At 50.4% G+C, this 21,769-nt stretch overlaps 1 protein-coding gene across 3 annotated transcripts in view; it reads left to right on the top strand.

Annotated features, from left to right (window-relative positions):
- Window positions 1-21,769, top strand: part of PAX7 (paired box 7) — a 128,321-nt gene that overhangs the window by 41,479 nt on the left and 65,073 nt on the right. For all 3 annotated transcript variants that reach the window (XM_019541483.1, XM_019541486.1, XM_019541484.1), the window contains exon 4: window positions 12,893-13,092. In XM_019541483.1, coding sequence (XP_019397028.1) covers window positions 12,893-13,092 — 200 coding nt within the window. The remainder of the gene's footprint in view (window positions 1-12,892; window positions 13,093-21,769) is intronic.

Consider the following 21,769-nt stretch of genomic DNA (forward strand, 5'->3'; position numbering starts at 1 on the left):
TCCAGGGTGCAAAATAGGTTGAAACCATCCCTATACAAGGAGCAATTTATTGACCCCCGACTGCATAACTGCACTGGCTGCTACCATTGCCTCCACTACCCCTTCCACTTTCACTGTCTCTTTCATGCACAGGCTGGGGAACCAGGGTGATGCTTTATGCTCTTTATAACCCTGTGTGGGCACCTAAGACAGCATCCAGCCCTAAAAAAGTGCTCATCCATGAATGCAAGTGATACAGGAGCAAAGGATTTCTTTCTTTTTTTACTATTCTATGAAAGAAAAAAAAGCAGCTACAACCAGCCCAGTGTTTTCTGGAATGGGAATAACGATTAGAAAATAATCTGTGCTGATCCCAGCTGGAGGAGGGAGTGCAGGAGTTGGAAGGAACAGGAAAGATTGTGCCCTGGGACCTTAGCCTTGGAGTGGAGCCATTGTCAGCCTTTTAAACTGTGACTATCTTCTGGTCAGCCCCTTGCCCAGCACACGCTGCAGTTCAGAGAGTTAACCGAGTCCCTTGTGTACCTCCAGCAACTTCAGTGTAATGGCATAGGGCTATATTTATTCCAAAGCACTACTGGGATTAAGTACATTGTATTGGTCCAGTGCCTAGCAAAATAGTGTGGCTGGCTGGCAACTGGGACTCCTGGGCGTTCCTGCAGTAAAAATAAATAATAGGAAAGAAACCAAGCTTTGGTCTCGTGCAGAGGTGGTGAAACGTTCTGAATGTCACTGAAGAACAGGGATGTGTTTAAATGGAGGTTATCCATCAGCTCTTCTTATTTTATGTTGTTCATTGGCCTTACCATGGCCATCATCTGACCCAGTCTGATCCCAACGTTGCAGGTGCCATTAGATCTGCAGAACAGAGCTGGCAATCAAAAGGAGGGAGAGGGATCCCCAAAGAGATGTGGAGACTCCTGAGACACCCACATCTGCGCTAGTGGCGGGGGCACAAGAAATGTGGCCTGAGTGAACGAAGCATGGCTGTGACTCGGGTGCAGCTCTCTAACCCCCCAGTTGACATTTCAGTCCCTCAAAGCGATGCTGAAACTTTGAGCACTTTTTATATTGCACTATGAAACGGGGAAACATCACCAGGAAGAAGTAGCAGGAGAACGGGCTGTGCTCTGAGTGCTCCCTGTGCCTCCGGTGGGATCAGTGCAAGTGGGACATGGACAGAAAAAGTAAGATACTTACCTGTGCCCCATTGTGCTTCAACCATGTGCTGCTCTAAGTTTCCTGCCGGGATACAGGACCACAATTGGAGACAGGCAAGCCACGTAGCTTGTCCTGAGTTTACCCACATCTCCAAAATAAAAAAGCTGGAAAGTCTTCATCCCTTCCCCTCCACGTCCTATTATTCAGCCCCCACTTCCCTGTGGCTGGAGGGCTTCCACGCCTCACCTCCACAGCCCACGTCCCCTTCACAGCTCTTCTGAAGACCATCAGAAAACCAAACCTGCATCTGATGTAAATGAACACAGCTCAATGGCCTTCCATGGAGGTACAAGCATTTGCCCCCCTGGAGGGTCTGGCCCATTGATTTCAATGGTGGGTCACTGACTTGTGCCAGCAGAGCGTCCTTTCTTTGCCTGCGGACAACAAATGATTAAAAGGCACTAATGAGGTGGAGCCCAAAAAAGAAAGAGAGCAAATAAGAGGAAACCCCCCGGCTCGCAGTGATCAGACCCCTCCCTTTCCCCAGCTGGGCTCTCCCCCGCTTCCCAATTTTGGGATCCTGATTGAACCGAAAGGACGCAGGCGGAGAGGCAGGGAGTGGAGGAGCGGGTGCGCCCCCACGGTCTCTCTCGTGCAGTCCTCAGCTGGTTCCTGTGTCTGCCACAAGCACGCAGCTATGAATATTGAAGTGAAAAGGGCCTTTTATGGACTTCACAGATGTGCTGAGGAGTTGGGGAGGGCCTCATTACCTCGGGGTGCTTTAAAAGGCCAAACAAAAGCCAGAAGAAAGAGTACTGGGGAGGGGAGGGGAGGGGGCAGGGAGGCGAGAACTGGAGAAAAGTTGAAAGAAAAGAAAAGAAGACTGGGGTTGATGGATATTCCATCTGTTTATGTTCAGGCCAGTGCAGGGAGTTAACAAAGGCCGTCGGAGGCAGAGACTCCCTCTCGCTCGCTCTATCTCTCCCCACATTTTCTGGATGATTTGGTCTGCTTCACTTCTTATGTGCGACCGAAGCTGTTTACGTGACCATGTGTCTTTGCGTGGGCACTGCAGCTGGCATCTCCATCTCCCCTCCCAGGCACGGGCGTCCAGTGGGACTCCATCGGGCCCCGCTGCATTTTTGCTCCGCTCTCGTTCAGAGCAGTAGATGAAGTCTCGCTGAGGCCAGATCCCCAGCTGGTGTGCATGAGGGCTAGGTGCAGGGATTTGGGTGGAGATGGGCTGTTTTCCACCTCGGCAGAGAAGCTGGCTCAGCCTGCACGTGTCCAGCTGGAGTGATAAGCAAAGCAGCATCCCCTTATCGTCTATCTGGATAAAGATAAGTGGTAAAAGTCTCTGAAGAACTGTGGTTGGTTAGGTGTGAGATGTTTGGTTCAGCTGGGGTAAGGGGCTCGTGCATATTCCCAAGGTGGATGGGTGGGTGGATACGGGCAGGGCTCAAAAGTACAGCCATTGCCCATATCTTTACTCCACGGTGACCTTCGTTGTGCAACAACAGCCAGTCTCAGTCTCGCCAACCTCAAGGACCAGCTGGTGCTGTAGATGGTTGGGATTGCTATTTTGCACTCCAAAACTCATCCCGTGCTCCAGTCCTCGTGGGTCTATTGCTCCACAGTCCTCGAGCCCCGCTTGCCAGCCAGGGCAAGAGCCCTGAATATATTGTGTGGTTGCATCAAAGATGTTACTCCATCGCGTGGCATTCGGCCTCGCTCCGGAGAGCACTGATGAGAGACTCGAGGAGCATCTGCAGCATCCCTCTCCCGCTTCCACCTGGAACGGGAGCATTGGCTTCGAGCACATCGCATGTCCTGTTTTCACTGAGCTGCTGTTTTCCTGATGGCAACCTGGGCAGAATCACAGAAAATGAGGGTTGGAAGGGACCTGGGGAGGTCACATCTAGTCCAACCCCTGCTCCAAGCAGGACCGGCCCCTACTACATCATCCCAGCCAGGGCTTGCCCATTGCCACTTGGATCTCAGCACTAGAAAACACGGTTGCAGAGCAGGCTTGGGTACTTTGAGTTCAGGCTGAGGATGAGACTGAAGCCACACTATATTCATCTTATCTGAGGTGTTTCTATGACTTCTGAGTGCAGCCCAGTCTCTTTGATGGATTTATCCTCACTCCTGTGGGGTCAGGATTTTCCCCTCCTATGGACAGACAATGCGACATGAACAATGTCATGCAAAGCGGGAACTGCACACAGGCCTCCAAACGATAGCACCCTACCTACCGGGTAATCCTTCCTTTCGTACAGAGTCGTGCGACCCTTTCATGACAAAAATGCCAGACAAAACGCTTCCAGATCTGGGCTTTGTCAGAAGTCCAAAAACAGTTGGTGAGGAAGGGCCTCATTCTGGCAGGATTTAGCCAGAATCTAGCATGGATTTAGAGGCTTGGATGGCAACCAGGTGAAGCCTGGCAGCCGGATCCAGCAAAACACAGTGGCTCCGTCCAAGTTCCTCCTTGCATCTTCCTCTTCATCCCTTGGACCTGAAACGCCCGTGTGAATATGTGGGAAAGAGGCTCTGATTCCCCCGCTCCCGACCACAGAGGCTGCGTGTGGTTTGACCCCACATTGCATGAAGTCCCCTGCCAAATTGAACCTTTACAGCACCCCGGCAGTTGCCTTTTCCATTTTATTTGCATTCTCTGCCTTCTTAAATCTCCATCCTCCTCACCTCCATAGCTGCCAAGGCTTCTCCTGCCTCGTGCAATCTCCAGTATGATCTTGCGCATTCGGGGGAGATGGTGACACGATGAAGGGAATTACCCAGCTGTGAAACACCTCTCCACTCCCCCCGCTCCCCATTCTTCTGGAGCATTGCCTTCGCTGTTAGTGTTATTTCCAAGTTGTAAAGTCCATAATGGACATTACCTCGATCTGTGGTTCGGTTACAGCTGGCCAGTTCGGTGCCTGAATTAAAAAAACGCCAACCCCTCGTCTCTGAAGGCCCCACACTAATGCTTTGCTGAACACCGCGGTCCCCAGCTGAGCTGTAAATGACTTTTTCATTTTCCTAGGCCTGCTACCCAGTCTGCTTGGTATTCAGGGGCACCCCACCAATACGCACTGTCATTCTGCTTGGGCCGAATTACTTGATTAAAACGCATATCAACTATTATGAGATTCGCTTTTTCTGCCACTGCTCCACACCGCGGCCCTTAAACTATGTTAAACTGTAATACTGCGGGGCGGGAGGGGAGGGGGAGGAATTTCAGGAGAGAGGGGAGTTTACAGGTTGGAGAAGAAAATAATCCCAGCTATATTGCGTGTGATGGTTATTGTTTCTTTGTGGCTGGGAAGGTGGATTTGGAACCTCTCTGCCCCTCTTGATTGCATCTGCAGTTAAATAGGCTGCTGGAGGGGGGGAATTATTGTGCAGAAATCTCATTTAGACAGACCCCCCCCGCCTCGCTGTCTCATTTAGGGCTCAATACTCCATCAGTCTCAAAGAAGAGAGAGGGAGACAGAAAAGCCAGTTGAGTTTTGCACGTCGCCAAAAAATACATCACAGAAATATAATTCTTTTGTGCCCGCGACGCAGCCGCCACCTTTCTCCTTAGCTCAGCTCCTCGATAGTCTTGTTTGCATTTTGATGGATTTTGTTTGCTCTCTCTGCCCATTCCTCTCTCCAGAGAGAAAGGCAGATGCTCAAAATTAAATGGCAGGGCCGGTTTGCTCTTGGTCACGGAGCCACTTCTGGTGGTCAGAAAAGGGGCACCGTCAGAGGTGGAAGGAGGGATTTTGGGATCCTGTGCCCAGCCTTGCCAGCTCTGCCAGGCACCGGACATCCAAGCCATGCTCTTTCAGTCTCCTCCTTCACCCGACGAATAATGATCCTGCTATCGATTCACCCAGCAGAATACAAGCCGCCTCCTGCGGCAATAATGGCGGTTGTGTAAAAACTCCAGGTCGGGATCCTCTGGCAGGGAGAGGGGCATTTTAAGTCTTTTAGCTCCCACATAAAAATAAGGGGCCTACAAATGAGTTGGTCCAGTGATCCCAAACTTTCTCAACTCCACAGGAGATGATACTCAGCCAATAGCACGCTGCCAGCAGTGTCATACTTCGCTTTTCCTGCCAACTTCTGGTTTAGCTTTTTAATTGCCAGTGGCCACAAGCAATCTCAGAGGGTTTTATTGCTCCTGAGCTGTGGCATAGCGCCCTCTGAGCTAGTCTTTTGCTGTGGGCGCATCGCTCCAGCCAAGCGGGGATTTGATCCTTCGGACCCTGGAAGAGCCGCAGAGCTCACGCCCTTTCCGTCCTCCGCGGCGTGTGAAAGCCGTCTGTCGTTCTGCCTGTCCGGCTGTCCCCGTCACGCCGGAGAGCCATCAACCGTTTCTTTGCACAGGCAAGGGGAAGAGTCAGCAAAGAAGGACCAAGCTTTTGGCTCTGGTCCATTAGGGCTGCTGACGGCCCATCTTTATACATGCATAGGGAGCAGGCAGGAACAACTTGGGAGTTGTTCTAGGGAAGGGCAGACTGCAATGCACTTCCTTGCACTAAATTGCACGCGGCGTCTCTAACGGCAGTCGGGGGGTGTGGGGTGCCAGGTGCTGTTGCACCTGGAGAAGGGGATTGCAGTCTGACCTAGTACTTCTGTTATTCGTGTCCTGAGCAGACGGCAGGTCCAGCACGGTCCTGCAGCATCAAGACAAGCTTCCCTCCACGGAGGTCTTCCCTTGGCCCGGTGCAACGCCCTTGTACCCTGTGTGCTGTCGGCTTGAGATAGTTCCACCAGTTTTCCTGCGAGTAGGTGCTAATCTCCTCTGCCTTTTGATGCTGTCCTCTTGGGACGCCCCAGTGAGTGCCTGGTGCCCCTGTTGTGCCAGGGACCGCTGTCTGCTCCAGGGGCCCAGATTGCCTTCAGCACAGACACAGAACTCAGCTCAGCCCACCAGGCTCTTCTTTCTTTCTTTCTGCCTCTCCGTATTTAGGATGGTGCAGCGGGGAATAAGGGATTGAGAGCGAGAGAGCAAGGAAATGAGTTACAGAAGGAGAGAAGGTGATGCAGGGAGATGAGCACCACTGAAGGAGGCAATGCACAGCTCCCTTTACCCCTTACAAAATCCGATTGCTGCCTTAATGAATGCGTTTCCATGTCCGATCCTGCCTGCGAATCCTTCCAGACGGCATCGAGGTGCTTCAGGGGAAGGCGGCAGGTCCTTGTACAGCATCAAGGGCCCAGGCTGAGCCGGGAGGGTCTTGTTGTGGCCCATTCCACCTAATCCTATTGATTAATTTAACTTCAGGGCTAAGAGGCTCCCAGAAGCAATGACGGTGGGGGGCAGGGAGGGAGCAGATGAGGGGAGAAAGCAGCTGGGGAGAGGGAGGGGAAACTCAGCTCCATAATTATGGAGGGTTTTGCTGCTTCTCCTCCCCCTCCACTCCCACCCCTTTCAGGCCCCTCCAGGTGCCCCCCGTCAGCTCCCCCTAATTACACTCCCCACCTCAGCTGGCATCGTTACCCAGGAATGCACCTTTGTGGGCCAGGCCTTACACTTTTTCATGCTAGACTGGATCCTCAGACCAGCTCCCGCTCCCCTGCAGCTCTCCCCCAGGCCATCCCATCCCATACACACCCTGCAGGTCCCGCTCGGGCCGCATCCCCATTATATGGGAGGTGCCATCTTGCACCGTAAACGCGTCCTTCCCCTTCTTCCTCACTTCTTGCAAATCTCCACTGAGTCCTGCCTCCTCTCCAAAGGGACAAGGTGTTAGTGCAGGAAGACAATGATGCAGGCGCAGATGAGACCAGATCTGAATAATCCCAACTTTGGGCAGGGTGGGCATCCTGAGCTCATGCCGAATGCAACCAGAGATTGTTGGACCAGACCTTGAGCTGCTGCAAACTGGCATGGCTCCATCCTGATTTGTGCCAGCTGAGAATCTGGCCCATCGGCACCAGTGGAGTTGCATGGACTTTTCTCACCCTGAGCTTCTGTCCCAGTGTAATTATTTTTAATGACTGTGCATCGTCATTGTGCTCAGGCCCTGCAGTGCTCAGTGCTGTACATTCCCACAGGCAGAGACACCCATGTCCTGCAATCTTAATACAGGGGGAAGCTTCCAGAGGTTTTCAAATCGTGCACTTTTCCAAGCTGGCAAACTTTCTTTCCCCTGTAATTTAAAACCCCGTTTCTTTCCAAGACCACTACCATTCAGACAAAAGAATAGTGTTGCTTTTCCCCTCAGCTATGGGGCAGCTGTGCTGAGTTTTGAAGATAAAATCACACAAAAATTAGGCTGGGACCAGTGCAGTGTCTCCTTTTCCATTCGAGTTTTCCCCCTTCCCCGCTCCGATGCCTTTTTCATGTATCCTCCCTCAGTTGCTTTCTTTTTGCACCCAAACCCTAGGCAAAATGGCATCCTAGAGGGGTTGATAGTGAATGATCTAATATTTCCCCGTACATCATTACAGATAGTGAAGGGTAAATCACACAAGACCAAGTGCTTGATTTTCCACTTCCTTGGACTAAAGGTGGTCATTTACTCTTCTCCAGAGCAGATGTCAGATGCTATCAAATCACAGTTGTTATTATTTGCTTGGCAGCTGCATTTGAAAGCATCTGCCCCTTGTGCTAGGTGCTGTACAACCAGCTAACTAAGAGATGCTCCTTGTCCGGAAGAGCTTACGAACTAAGTGGGAACTCTCCATCCGCTTGCAGCAGATTAACCTGCACACCCAATTCTGCATGCCATTTTCTTCCATGGTGTAAAGCAGGAAGGCATCATACTCAAACACTTTATATAGCTGAGGCCTTGTCCACATGGGACACTAGTACTGACTTGACTATACTGGTATAGAGAGGTGGTCAGCTGTGTTACTCTGAAGTCAGGCAGAAGTACTGGTACAGTCTTGATGGTACAAGCCCGTTAGTTTGGATACACTTATACCAGTGTAAAAGTGTTTTTACCAGGATAACTTATTCCCATAAGAAAAGAACAAACTCAAACAGTATAAGGCATCTTCTCCCTGGCACGGCTGCATCTGCACAAGCGGTTGTACTAGTATAACAATTCTGGTTAAAAAAAAAAAAAGGAAAGAAAAAGTCTCATTCGCTTCATTGATATACAGATACAAAATCTGTGCATAGCCCAGGTCACACTCGGCTATCCCTTGGGTCTGTGTAATGCAGGTGAGGACCTTGTGAAATGCCTACTTCCAACCAGAAACAAAATAATGCAAAAACAACCTTTCCTTCACTATTTCACCCTGCTGCTCCCAGTCCTAGCTGGAGCCCCAGACCACAGAAGTGCACAGTATAAAAAGATCAACACATGGAGTGGGAGGGGGGAAGTATCCAGACATTTTCAATCTGAAAAATAGTTTTGCAGGGAGGGCAGTTTGGAGGGAATCCCCTTTAGATAACATTCGGGCAGTAGCGAATCCTGTAGCTTTGTGTCCACCTCCAGCGCAAGGATAATAGCAGCACGTTTCCCTGCCATACGCTCCAACGGGTGAGGGCTGGAAAAGACCTGTTAGATCGTTGAATCCATCTTTATGCAGTTACGGGAGATCGTCCCCTGATAATAGAGGATGCATTGGATAATAGGCTGATACCACACTCAATCTTAGCCAGAAGGCTGCCTGCATTATTTAATAAATCTGTGCCTGACAGTAGCAGCTGCATCCTGCTAAGAGCAGCTGGTTCCAGACGTGCCCTGGGATTTTTCTTGCTCTCTTGGTCCTTCTTTATGGTCTTGTTGTTGAAGCACAGGACTTGGCATCAGGCGCTTTGGGTTCCCTTCCCAGCCCTGCTGCTGCCTTGCTGTGTGACGATGGCAAGTCGCCTCCTCACTCTGCACCACAGTTTTTTGGTAAAATGCAGAAAACATCCAGCTCGAGCTTTTGGAGATAGGAAGTGCCCCAAAAGTTCTCTGTTGCTGCTGCTCCTTTCCAGCGGTGGCTTTGACCATCTCTCACTGCGGCTACTTAGATAGATACCCAACATATCACGGGCGGGGATGCTGTGAATTAAGTGTAGGACAAGGACTGATCCCTCCAGTGCTCCTGAAGCAGGCAAGGTATTGCAGATCCATGGATGTTAAAGGAAGCTTAGCTCCTTCCCTTTACGGCTCATCACAGCCAAAAAGGTACAAGAGGCTGCAAGGTGGTGAGGCCAAGTGTGGAGCTGAAAATGTTTGGAAGGGTCTTTTAGGGTTATTTTAACTTATCCTACACCTATAAGGCATTTCTATAGCACGGCTATACAGCATAGTGATAGGTCTCTAAGCAGTATCTGAGCTCTAATTATTGGGGTATAGGTATCTGAGCTCTAGTTATTCGTGTATAGATATCTGAGCTCTATTTATTCAGGTGAGTCATCTGGATGGGCCCATACTTCTTGCACTAGCTCCAGGTAGGCCGGTGAGTCTGATGAAAATAGTATTTATTCTTAATTTTCACATTTATACTGTGATGGAGCCAAGAGGCTGCACCAACGTACATCCAATAAGCCCCTGATCCAAAATGCTTATGGTCTAACAGAGACTCAGCCAAGAATGGAGGGGACAAACAAGAGGTTGCTTTAGTGGGGTGGGAAGTAGGGGTAACAAAAATAATCATACGTGGACAAATTCGTTCTTGGCTAAGTCAGGAGCTGCAATTACAGTAATCACCATTGGTAACAGGTGTCCTACTGCTTCCTCCCAGGTAGCCAGGTGGGTTTGAGGTATTCTGGTGGTTTTATTGCACTATTTACTTTGGGATCCAGCAGCGGGTAGGGATCTGGATGGGGGATCGGGGGTCCGTTGTGTCAGTTGCTCTATCACCATGGAAAGACCTGAAGGTCTAAGTCTGCAGAGGTCCTTAAGGAGTGAGCTTGGTTCAGGTGCCTGAATATTTTCCAGTGGTCATTCCTGTATTGAAGTTAAGTCTAGCTAATCCTTTGAGCATAGCAGAGATAAAACCCCATACAGTTAGATCATAAATAGCCTGAGCTTGACAGGTAAGTGTGTGTATTACCTGCGTGACAACACCTGCTGGGGCAGAGAAATCGCATCTGACTTGATGAATTTGTCTTGACCCCTCCCAAGTGCCGCATCATTATCAGAGCCATCGTTCAATGAGACCCCAACTTCCCTCTGTCTTCCCTTTTATCATTACCCATTTCTGCCCTGAAGAACACGGACTCAAGACGCCAACCATGGCTGGCCAAAGAGATCATCTTATTTGCACAAATGACATTCATCAGATGGTCTCAGCTTCCAGATGTGCTTGTACCTGGCCCAGATTCATGCACAGTGAAGGGAGTAGTGTTCACATGCGCAGTGTGCAGTGCTTGGGAGTGCAGATACTCTTGCTTGCCCCATTTTAGACCCTGAAACTGTCCCTAGAAATGCAAGCCGCCGATCACATATCGCATTTGTGCTGTGACTAAGACTGCAAGTCCTCTAAAACCATGGCCCAGGTGCTGGTCCCATGGAAGTCAGCACCAGCGCTCATATGCCCCTCATTAGAGCCAGGTTTTGGCTCAGTGAGAAGAATGCATCTAAGACTCGGAAACCTGATGGCGCTGTGCAGTCATATCCCACAGCAGGAGCTAGGAGCAGTGCGAGTCCATGGTTTGGTGGTTTCCCTGGCTCTGAGACCATGGGCTCACCACAGCTACAGCAGAGCCCATGGTATGGCTCAAATAAATGAGACCACGCCTCAGCCCCACGCTGTGCCCCCCTCGCCAAGAGCCTGGTGATGAAAGCCCCTGGTGCTGCAGCATCCTGCAGCCACTGGCGCGTGACCCCGTCGTTATAAATAATCGGGCCCTGCCTCACATCCCCTGCATACCTGAGCCATTCAGCAGTCATGCAGGATGCCACAACTGGGATGCCCCTTCTGGGGCAAAGAGAGGCGGTTTCAGTTGAAATTTTCTCGCATCTTCCCGCACACCACCATCCGGCACTGCCCTAGCTGAAACACCTCGTAGATCTACATTTGCATCACAAGGACACTGAACCTGCCGGGCCGCGGTTATATAGGGAATGCTTTGGGACCGGCTTTGTGCTGTGAGAGGCCTCTAGAGGATGCTAACGAGTGCCGCAGTCTCGCCTCTTACTTCCAGCCTCTCCCACAAAAAGCCACTGGTCCTGATCCTTAACCCGGGTGCAGCTCTGTGAGTATTGCCTGGATCTAACCCCGGGGCATCTTTTTTGTAGTAACTCAGGGGCATCTTCCCCCTCCAGAGTCCATGCCACATTGCCTGCAATCACTGAAAAGCTGCTTGGAGCTGAAGGGAGCTCTTCAAACTCCTTTCCCCACATCCCCGTCATTGCTTTAAGTCACTCATAATGCTGTTTTGTTGATTCAACATCCTTCTTAAAGACAGGGTCCAGAGTTGTATCGACTGAAGTTAGGGGGCCGATGTTCTGCTTGAGGATGGGTTTTTCTCATGGATTTGATACCACAAACAGTGTTTGGGTGACAGACCTGGAGAAGAGGCCAGTTCGGCACAGGCAGCGGCAGTGGAGGTTTTCCACGTGCCCTCCTTAAGCCGGGCGCATCTCACAGACGGGGAAGCACCACCTTTGGGCTTGTCATGGGAATTCAGGATCTGTGACCCGCTCAATCCCCAGCCTTTCTGCAAAGACAATTGACAGAGTGCCAACTGGCAGGGTTTTGGGGGGGGATGTGGATAATTCTCCATAACGAACTGAACGGAGGCCCCCAAACTTATTTCACAATGAGCCATCAAAGGCCCGGCCGCTGGTAACAGCCATCAACCAGGGCTGGGGTTGAGCTTGTGCCCCAGAGGTTAGGCTCACGTGTGCTTTATCAGTCTCCTTCAGCTTGAGGAGTGTCTCTTATAAACTGCGTGCTGGATGCAGACTACCCGCTGCTCCAGGCATCCGTATCACCCTGCCTCTGAGTACCTTATGGCCATTTTTGCCGCTATATCCTCTGCCTTTCCAACAACCCCCTGCCTAGTTCTGGGCAACTATAGATTCATTGAAAATTGCTGTCCTTCCTTTCAGCATCAAATTAGCTGCCCTGTGCCCATTCTGGAAATATTCCCAAGTGGGGAGCTTTTCTTCCCATCTCATGTGAGTTTTCAAGGCTTCATTTTTTTTTCTATCCCAAATTCAGGCAAATGCTGAGATCTCAGTGAAATACGATCCAAAAGAAAATTCAGATTGGGTTAACCAAAGGATTTTGATTGTAGATTGCATAGACATCAGGGCTGGAAGGGACCTTGTGGGATCATCGAGTCCAGCCCCCTGCCCCAGGGGCAGGAAATCAGCTGGGGTCAAGGGATCCCACCAAGATAAACATCCAAATGTTTCTTGAAAGTGTCCAGAGTAGGCGCTTGCAAAATATTTCCTTTCAGTTTTGACCGTCTTTAATGTTATGTCAGCATCCATTAACTAACATTGCAAAAGGAGAAGGCATTTGAAGCCAAGACAGCAGGAAACTTTCTGGAAAGGTGGGAACGGGATTTTTTGCAAGGGCTTTAAAACCTAACAAAGCAGGAGAGTTGTCAAAAGCTGCCGGTGCCTTCAAACTCTTTCCGTTCTGAGACACGGGCTTTTTCCAAAGCCTCATAAGCGTGGACAGAAAACCCTCGACCTGCTCTGTTAGGCATGTGTCAGTGGCTTAGCGGGCAGCATCGGTTCAGCACGGGTTCCCCTCCACTTCCCTGAGACATTTTGCCCTCTCGCCCTTTGGCTTTTCCAGGACACGCACGTCACTCCCTGTCTCTTTGCCTTCCCAGGTAACAGGCTGGATGAAGGCTCGGACGTGGAGTCCGAACCGGACCTGCCCTTGAAGCGCAAGCAGCGCCGGAGCCGGACCACCTTCACTGCTGAACAGCTGGAGGAGCTGGAGAAGGCCTTTGAGAGAACCCATTACCCAGATATCTACACACGAGAGGAGCTAGCCCAGAGGACCAAGCTCACTGAGGCGCGGGTGCAGGTAAGGACCAGAGCCAGGACACGGCAGAGTACCCGGGGAGCAGAGCAGGGAGTCCACATCCCTTCAGGAAGGTGGCTCCAGCCTCACCCTGGGATGAGCGGCAGAGGCGACGGCTGGAAGTGATAAGGTGGATGTTCCCTATCTCTGGAAACATGTCAACAGGGCTTCAAGACGCACAGTTTGGAGCCAGATCCAAAGCTTCCCCATAGTCCAAGGACGGCGTGTCACAGAGGTACCAGCCGCCCTGTTTCAATCCAGGGTAGGACTGCGGTCCAAACTTTCCCAAAGTGGGTGGGGAGTTCAGATCCGTGCTTTCTGCTTTGGGCTGGGAAGGTGTTATACCACTGACCTCAGATAAAAGGGTGGGAGCACACCACTCGCCATCCCCCAGCCTCCTCTCCCCCCGCCCAGGGCACTGTATCATGTTTAGCAAAGGTTGCAGATTTGGCGCGTGATATGTATTTTTTAAAAAAATTTTGAACATCTCCTGAGAGTTTGCGAAGAGTGGGGAGAAAAGGGGAGGGGAAGGGAGGTGGGACTCTGACATCTACACGATTAATAGCCCTTGTGGGAACTCCACACAGAGACCCTTATGTCTTGCAGATAAAGGCTGGGTCAGCAGTGTGTGCAAACATGCAGAGGGATAAGGAGTGTGAACAGATCGGTGGGTATAATAGAGTCCCCTAGGGAAGGGGAAGGGAGGGCTGTTGAGGATTGTGCTGGGCTAAAGAAGTGAAATGGAGACACCAGCAGTCAGTCCTCCGTGCGGGCAGTGCTATTAGGTTTCAGGCTGCGCATCGGGTCTCTGTGTGTAGAGTCTGGGCTTGAATTGCAAGGGGAGGGAGGGCCGGAGCCGCCCAGCCCCATGACTTTCCAAGTAAGCAATCAGATGGAAGCAAAACAGGCATTTTTCTGTAGCAGGTCTGTAGGGCTGAATCACACCCAAAGCCAGACAAGGGAAGGCGTTTCCCCACGGCCAGCCAGTCGGACAGCCCCACCGTTCATGCTCTTCCCCCTGCCGCCTTCCTCAGCGAAGGAGATGAAGAGCCAGGAATGCTCCATCTCATAGGGTTCCCCATGCATCTTCTCACCTCTCAGGAGCCTTTCCTGGAGGGGTGACAATCGGCCCCCTCCTACTCCGAGATGGAAAAGATGCTGTAATTCAGGCCAGGCTCCCCACAGGCACAAGCCGCGTCGCCCCAGCAGATGCAGCGTAGCCAATGCCTAGAGGTCTTAGCAATGGAGATGCCATTCGTGCCACTTGGGAAAGGCTGCAGCGAGGGCTGAGGCTAGATGGATGTTCCTCCAACGAGCAGCTTCTCTGTGTCCAAGGCATTATATTGAGTTTCTTGCCTTCTTAATGTATGGGGCATGGGTGGTGGGGACCAGGCTGCTCTCAAGCTGAAACACCACTTTATTTCTTGTCGGGCAGAAAGTTGCACCATGCACCATGGTTTTTGCAGGGAGGTGCACCCTGAGTTGCACTGTGGTTTTTGCAGGGAGGTGAATCAAGAGGCAGCAGGTATATCTCTGCCTCCGGGGAGGGCTGGGGAGAGGCTCCGTAGGGAGGGGTGGCATCGGGGGGGGGGGGGTACAAGAGCACAGGTTGGGAGTCCTGTGCACTACAAGAGCTTGTGCAGCCTTGACAATCCCCCTCCGCCCCCAACACCTGCTCCGAGCAAGCCGTGCTCTTTCCAGCTTGGGCAGAGAGAGTGTGTCAACGAAGGGGCCTTTTAAGCACCAAGCCGCCGTTGCCCTGTGCCTCGACTGACGCGGACATGAGCAGACCTTGATGGAGGTACGAGAAGGTGCAGATGTGTCGAACGCACGCCAGGAAAGGTGCCCGGAGGGCGGATTTGACTTGGCCAAGCACCTCCGAGCACATGTTTATGGTGAAAAAACACATCTGTGTTGCAAAGCCAGGAACAGGGCAAGCAGGGAGGGGAGGGCGAGTCCCAGGGATGCCCATCTGCTCAGAGTCCTCCACGCAGTCCCATGCCAGGCCTTGAAATGGAGGGCACCCACGCAGCTGGAGGGCCGCCCTCCCAGTGACAAGGGGGCAGGGAGCAGAGGAAGCCAAAGCAACATCAGTGGCTAAATGAAGGAAAGTAAAGCCCCTTCCCGCATCTCGAGCCGTGATCCACGAATCCCTCTCTCTGCTCCCAGGCAGCTCGCGGGGAGGCTCCTGCCAGAGTCCAAGTAGCAGCTGTTCTCCGAGGCGCATTCCTGATGGCTTTCTCATTCCGACATCCTGGCAGGCTCGGCTTCTTCCCACCACTTTTAAGCCTGCCGCCCCTTGTAAAATTTTCTGGATATCAGAGCGGATCTTTTACTGGCTCTCGGGACCCACAAACATTAGTCAATCAAGTTCTTGTGGAAAAAAAACCACACACGCACCCAGCAGGGAAACTCCTGCCACCTCCTGCAGCCCTGTTCCCGTCTCTCCGGAGACTCGAAGGCCTCCTAGCATTATATTGGCAAGAGCAGTAGCAACAGCTGGGATCAGGGCTTTGTGCTAGATGCTGCGTCTCAGCGTTGTGCGGACGGGGAGATGGAGATGAGAGATGGGCCTTGTGCTAGGTGCCACACGAGCACATAGTCAGAGAGGGGGCCGTGCCCCAAAGAGCCTACAGAGTTAACGGACAAGGCAGGCAGAAGGGGAGAGGCGACACAGAGGTGCAGGGAAGGCGAGCAACTTTTCCAAGGTCGTGCAGACCCACGTGCCACCCACAGGTTGGCTGAGCACCAGTCCAGTGCCTCGTCTATTGGAGCACGCTGCCTTCACGACCTGCTGTAAGGTGGTGGGATTGTACCCAGCAAATCCTGCTTTCAACCCAAGAGCGTGCTGAAGTCTAGTCTAGGTGATACTCTTGCTACTTCACGTGCCCAGCGAAATTCCCACCGGAGATCAGGCTCTCACCGGGTTACGCACTGGATGGTCCCTCACCTGCTTTTCCTTCTCACCTGCTTGCCACTGTTTGCTTTCAGATATGAAATGAGCTCCCTCTCATCCCATTTATTCTCCCTGCTCTCTGAGTCCATACCCATGGGCTCCCCTTCATCTGAGAGGCCCTTCAGTCCATTAAAGTTTATTAGCAGGACTTTGGAGCCTGGCTGGCCATGCAGCTGTGCAGCTAAGTGGAAGTTTAACACGTTGACAGCTAATAAAGTTTGCAAGCTGAACAGCGGGGAGGGGGGAGGAGGACACAGCAACAGTTGTGAGCTCCAGTTTCTCCTCTGCGGAGGGGATCCTTTAGGGCCGAGCAGCATTTTGGTAGGCCCATCTCAATTGCTGTGCCCTCAGGGTGCCAGGATCCAGCTTGGACAAACTCAAAGATCCAAGTGATTTGGAGGCTGATCCAAAGCCTGCTGAAGTCAGTGGAAAGCTTCCCCTCCCCTGCCTTGATTTCATTTCAGCAGCTTTGGATCAGCAGCTTAATGCCTGATTTGAATTCCCGTCCGCTGGACCATGATGTCTCTGTGACCTAGTGGCTGTTTGCTGTTCGGTATGCTCTTGGTGCAGGAGTTTGAGAGACCCAGTCCCAGTAGCATGTGTGAGAAGCCCTTTAAGTGTCATCAAATCATGCCCCCCCAAACTGGGGTCTAGCAAATATTGCTCCCAGACTCCCAGCTCATTTAGAGATCTCGGCATCGGGACTATTTTTCAAACATCAGGGGTAACACACAGGGTCCAGGCCAAGCAACTGGGCTGTGTTTATCCCACCGTTACCATGAACGGGCTCATTTTGATGGCTCCCAAAGTACTATTTCACTACTCCTTCCCAGAAGCCTGCTGGGAGCTTTCGGAAAACACATGGTATATTTTGTTACTCAACATCGCTCGCGAGTGAATCAGATGGACGTACCCCGAGCAGCTGGATCTAGCGAGTAAATTGATCCTAGTCCCTGTGGCCGAGGCAGTGGGCACTTCCTGGGAATTAATGAGGAGCTAGAAGGAGCTGATGCATTGATATGCTGATGATGGCTATTAATCCCCAGGAAATTCCATGCACCGAGAGATCTTTATTTCTATGCTAACATTACAGTAGGGAGAAGGGTTGGAGACCCATCGGCTTATTGATCATTTTTCTGGACGATGCAAGTGCGGTGGGTCTGGACACAATAGACCGTGTGTCTCGTTGAGTAAAAGGGCTCAGGTCTGTTCTGATTATTCCACTTGGTTTATAATCCCAGCTAGCAATCCTCTAAGCTGGTGGGGGCCAACCTTTTTGGCAGGCACGCCACAAATCAGCCCCGCGCCTTACCTAAGCGCTCCTGCAATTCCCTTCCCTTACCCAATCTGCTGCTCTACTTTCTGTTTCCTTCCCTGTGCTCCCTGCCTGATCTGCTGCTCTGTTTTCTGCTCCCTTCCCTATCTGCCATTCTGCTGCCAGTGCCCTCCCCAATCCACTGCATGCCACATATGGAGGCTGCCGTGCCCCCCACTTCTCACCCACTTGCAGAAAAGCAAACTTTTATGCACAGTTTCACATCATCATAAAGAAGCAGCCACATATGCTAGCGTGCGTGACATCATCTCCAAAACTGAAGACCAAGGAAAAAAGAATTCCTTCAATCTTTCAGAAAATCATTTTTTTTCATTCAAAACTTTTTTTTCCAGATTGTTCCATCTTCTTTTGTTTCATTTTGGTGAGAGACTTTTCTCACTTGTTGATTCATTCTTTTAAAACAAAAACAAAACAGCAACGGTTGTGTGTGGGGAAAAAATGGCATCAGTTGCAGGGGGGGACTACTTTTGTCTTTAATTTTGCATTTTTGCACTTCTCTCCAGTAGAAAAGTTTCAGTGCGGGGGGCAATAGAGTTTTTCTCCCCTTGGAATGAAGCAATGGTTTTGGAAGAGGTCGGAGGGTTTTGTGCTGAAAGTTTTTATTGGAAAAGAGGAAATTTTGAAGAACTCCTGTGGTTCTGTTAAAACTTCTTCCAAATGGCAGTTTCCCTTAAAATTTGGCTTCGTTGAAAAAAAATGTTGACTCTTCCATATGAGAGTGATGTTCTGTATATCTCAGTCATGGGGACGTACGGGGCCAGAGCCTCAGGTGGTGATAATGTGTTTAGCTCCATTTATACACGGGTCTAGGTTGTAGCCATATTGGTCTCAGGACACAGGCAGACAAGGTAAACTTGGGTAAAGCTGCTATCTTTTATTAGACCAACTCAAATAGCTAGAAAAATTCCTCTTTGCAAGCTTTTGGGTATAAATACCCTTCATCAGGCTGAGGAAGTATCCGCAGTGAGTGTGCGCTCTTCCTGAAAGCTTGCAAAAGAAGAATTTTTCCAAGTATTTGAGTTGGTCTAATAAAAGATACCAGGTTGCCCCAAAGAACCTCGTCGGCCTAGCTCCATTTATTGCTTTACACCATCTTACACCAATTTATAGCAGGTAGAGACCTGGCCCACCGAGTCCAGGGACCCTGTGGTGGAGCTGTGCTGAAGTGCAGCTCCCCAGGAGGGACCGGGGGAGTCCAGGACCCTGCTAAGCGCTGGTGCGCGGTGTGAAAGGGGGAACCCAGTACTCGGTCAGACAGCAATCGCTCTGGTCGGGGGCTAGTCTCATTCATGGCCGTGTTTGTTACTAGGTGCAATGAGGGCAGATAGTTGGAAGGAGCCTTGGGCAGAGATGGACCTGTCCATCTTCTCCCCGAGCGTTAGCCTGAGCCGTGCAAGGCTGCCTCAGTCTAATGCGGTCGGCCTGACGGTTTGATCCCAAAGCTCTTTGAGACTTTTCCAGGCAGGATCTTTTAAAGCAATCCTGTGTTACTTAAAGGTCAGCTGACAATGTTTTCTTCCTTTCCAGGGGGTTTGACTAGCTTGCATTGTGTGCAGGAGGGGGGTGGTATGAGGTTGCGACACAGCAGCTGCCCCGTGCTGTTGGCAGCAGCCAGGGGCATTGAAAGGATTGTGTGCAGGATGAGGGAGCCAGGGCTGCCTGGCAGAGGCCAGGTTGGCATGCCCGTTTTCTGTGCCGCCTGCTAGTTCGATCGCATTCTTGCACGCAGGAGCACCCAGATAGAGGACCCATGCAGCATGCGGCTCCTGCCACCGCGGCAGCCGCTTCACCAGAGGCTTAGAGGCGTTTTCTGCCTGTGCCCAGGCCCTGGGAGAGGTCACAACAAAATAGCCAAGTGACATTCAGCTCCAGCAAGGGGGCATGGGTGAAGTTTGACCGCTCTGTCTGCCAAGCTTAAAGGAGCAGCTCCACTAGGTAAAGCCAGCAGGGACTCAGCTCCATCTCCTCGCCATGTCACTGCTGTTCCTTCCCACTGACCCAGCCTGAGCTGGGAATAGGAATGGAGGCAGGTCACATGCCAAGATAACACCCCACGCACATGTGCACGCACACTAGCATCCCTGTAGATAAGCCACTCATCCCAAAATGACCCTGTAACTAAAATCTGCAGTTATCCAAACTCACTCCAACCACAGGGACCTTCCTTTTCCACCTGAATTTTGCAAAGCTATGTATTATCTATCAGAAATGCAAGCATGACCTGCACCCCGACCCCCTACACACATACTCTGCCATGCACGTATCCTAGGATGGGGTTCAAATTGCACTCAGGCAGCTTGACATACTTCGCAAAATCTTTGTAAGGGGCCCCATCACTAGCAGACCCTCAGTACAAGGATGGCAATCTTTCAGTAAATAGGGAAGTCATCGGTGAGGCTGTGGATGACTGAGGAGACCAGTCTGACATCCGCACGGCATCATCCGGCCGGCACCATGCCCAGCGGAAACATGCATAGACCAGCGAAGGGGCAGAAAACCCAGTTACCTAAGGCCGGAGAGGGTCAGTCCTGTTATAATGAGTATGTTAAACATTGCAACAAAAAACAGTGGGGATGGGGCCGCTGATCCCATAGTCTTTGTTCAGCCAAAATTTCTACTGAAATCCAGGAAACTGAATAAAAATGTCTGTCCAGGCTGCATACATAGAAGAAGGGGTCCATAGGAAATGTAGAGTGGAGAACACCATTTTGCACTCATTAACCACTGGGAATAAGAAGCAGGCCTCTTGATAAATACTGATTTTGCCTACCTGATTGGGAAGTCTTGGGGAACAAACACCTTCGTCTTACGAAGAGCGGGTCAGCTGTTTCTCCCAAAACTTCCAGCTCGGGTAGAGAAAATCAAAAAGATCCAGATGAGCTAGAGTGCAACTGAGCCTTTGCTTCCCCAGAAGCCACCAGCCCCTGCCCCACTAAAAGCAAGTAAACGTGCCATTCATTCATTGCCCACGTACAGGACTTAATCTATTCCCCTCTCCAACTCTCCCATTAAACAGGCCCACTATTTATCAAGGTGCCAATTAAAGGCGACTCAGTTATGGCGAAGAACAATGGAAAACGTGCATAAGAATCAAGAGTGGTGTTTTCCAAGATATTGTAATCTTTCATCCATTCCCCACAGCATTTAAGCTATTTTTAAAGGCTCACAGCTTTTTCTCGCGCCAAGAAAATCTTCACAATATAAATCGGTGTGCTGCTGGTGTGCTGTTAAAGCCCAGTCTATCTTCAGCCAAACAATAGCAGCAGGAAATCTGCTCCCCAACACGTCATTCACCTCACTGAGGTGTGAACATCAAAGCCTGTTCTGGAAAGTTTAAATGCAACTGGAACATTATTAAGCTTGGGCCATCTAAGAGGCAGGCATTCGAGTGGAGGTGAGGCACTCTATAAAACACACTGCCTTGCAACTGCTTTCTGCCAGCAGTGAATTTATCCCAGTGTCTTTCAGCTTCCCCAAGCCCCTTTTATCCCCAGACATGCATTTTATTAGAGAGATAAACAGATAAGCGAAGCCAGGAGTGTATTTCTCGTTTTATTTATTTAATAGCATTTTCTTTGCACAACTGAAATAATCACGGAGAAGCTTTCTATATGGCGTATATTCCTATCACACTGTTTGCAAAACTGTCATTCAAATCCCTAGCAGTTGTTACGTGCGACTGTAAAGTATTGATTATTAATTACAAGATGGAGGCAGTGTTAATACCCTTCACAATGTAATATATTGATTATTATTTGCTGGATGGATGCGGTATTAATACTCTTCACAATGCAACAGGGAAGGCAGGCCGGAGAGCTGGGGCTCTGCACCTATCAGTTCAGATCTTGCTTTGGAACCGAAACCAGTCTCTGTGTCAGCTTGGACACAAACCGATGGCTGGGTTTTCGATAATGTAAGTGTTTGGGAAATGCATATTCCTTGTGCTGATAACTGAACAAGTGCATTCATGCTCAAACACTAGTTGTTCTCTGTGACTCTTTATTTTCTTGTTTTAATGGAAAGCTTTCAGACACCTCGTCAAAGATCAGAAACTTTTTGAATGAGATGTATACCATGATCCATCACTTCTTGAATACCTAAGCAATGAAGAATAAACAGCAATCCATAGACCACAAAGAGATTTTGTCCAAGCTGCTCACTAGATACTTGCACATAGATAACACATTTTCAGGAGCTGGGTTTTCAGGAGAGAAAAACTGACTACATTCATTGGATCGGTTTCTTTGTAAAAAAAAAAAAAAAAAGACCCTTTGTAAGACCGATTTGATTTGTTCTAACAGTATTATTTCATAGACATAGTATGAGATTGCCCCAATGTGACTGGACCTCCTTATATGAGGAGGTCGATGTAGTTTGTGTTTATAAGC

This window comes from Crocodylus porosus, unplaced genomic scaffold, assembly GCF_001723895.1.
Source record: "Crocodylus porosus isolate Cpor-Errol unplaced genomic scaffold, CroPor_comp1, whole genome shotgun sequence".
Classification (NCBI taxonomy): Eukaryota; Metazoa; Chordata; order Crocodylia; family Crocodylidae; genus Crocodylus; species Crocodylus porosus.